At 40.0% G+C, this 1504-nt stretch overlaps 1 protein-coding gene across 1 annotated transcript in view; it reads right to left on the minus strand.

Moving 5' to 3' along the window:
- Positions 1 to 1304, minus strand: part of GFPT2 (glutamine-fructose-6-phosphate transaminase 2) — a 13793-nt gene extending 12489 nt beyond the window's left edge. Inside the window, exon 1 of the mRNA XM_009077999.1 lies at positions 1151 to 1304. Coding sequence (XP_009076247.1) covers positions 1151 to 1304 — 154 coding nt within the window. The remainder of the gene's footprint in view (positions 1 to 1150) is intronic.
- Positions 1305 to 1504: the final 200 nt, after the last annotated feature.

Below are 1504 nucleotides of genomic sequence, written 5' to 3' on the forward strand. Positions count from 1 at the left end.
GGGCAGAAGTCAATAGGATAGGACAACAAAGGAAAGAAACAGAAGGTACAAAACGGGTCACCCAAAAAAACAAGCACTCACCATTTGCACTCCCTCAACAGAATGTTGCCTGCCAAACCAAACTCAACAGAGACACAAGATGCCTTTGCCTGCCCCGTGTTACTTAGGTCAGCTCTGACAGAGGCATCACAAGTGAGGACATGAACTCACTCCTTGCCTACTCAGCAAACAGAGTCAGATCCCTCTTCTCTTGAATAGTCCAGTCATCAACCAAGAAGTGACCTTTTCAGTTTTAGGGTTGGTTCCCCACTCCACCCTAATTTTATTTTTTTGGAAGGCAAAAGTACACAATCACTTTTTATTGGAAGTCGTTCGGGGAATGTTGTTTTACCTTTAGAAAAGGTGTAATAAAAGGGTCACCTGCAAAGAAAATACAATCATTCCTTTTCTCTACCTACTGCTCTTCCTGGGACTCTGGTATTTATAGGGATACATTAGGCCCTTTTACTAACTCTTGCAAATCTGTGCCCCAATGAACCAGAAACAACTAATTTCACTGTTTCAACAGTTTCTCCAAGCAACAAGTCAGGACTGGAGACTACAGTTAGAAAAAACCCAGACTTTTAAGAGCTCAACAGATAAGCAGTTCAGACAAGTGTTTTAGATAGAGAAAGCCTTTGTTTGAAATTTAACACCCTCTTCCCCTTCAGTTAAGGCTTTTGAACTGGAAATGGTTGCAGTGAAGAAACTGCTATAATGATACACCAGTAAATCTCCCTTATAAATACTGTTGCGAATTCTGTTACTCCACTGGTTTATAATCCAGTAATACTGTTGATTTGACAGACTAAGAGACTATTACATTGGTCTCTGAATTTATTTTGGAATTATTAAAGGGTGGACAATGCTTTTCTGCTTCAGAAGTGAGATTTATGAGGAGCTCAGCCTAATTATTTCTAGAGCATCCAACATTAATGGAGATATTAAGACAACAGTTGCATTTAAAGAGGTATTTGGGAATTTCAACAGCTAAATATTGTTCTTCATGGATGGTTTGAAAAATAATGCCTCTGCTTATATCCACTCACTTTAGACTGAGAGCCTGTTGAACATTTTTCCAGATGGATATTTACCGTTCCCTAGCACTAACCACAAACCTCAAGAGTAGGATTCTTCAACTTCTTCAATACAAATTTCTCAACGTCATTCCAAAACATTGCCACACACCTCATTTCAGATCCAGCTTTACTTTCTCGGCCAGATTTCACAATATATTTAAGACACATCAGCTGAGTATGTTCCATGTGGCATCTTTGACTACACAGAGCTCCAGGAAGAACCTTCCTTCGGGACTCTCCTTACAATGCTACCACTGTCCTGCAATTGTTAAAAAGCTCCTTGTTTCCAGGGAACTGTAGCTGTGCTTCCATACACGTGAATTGGAAGATACAGAAGTCACCAGAGGCCATTGTATATGAAAACAATAGCTGCAGCCTGACTTCTC

The sequence above is a fragment of the Acanthisitta chloris genome, unplaced genomic scaffold (genome assembly GCF_000695815.1).
Source record: "Acanthisitta chloris isolate BGI_N310 unplaced genomic scaffold, ASM69581v1 scaffold18287, whole genome shotgun sequence".
NCBI lineage: Eukaryota > Metazoa > Chordata > Aves > Passeriformes > Acanthisittidae > Acanthisitta > Acanthisitta chloris.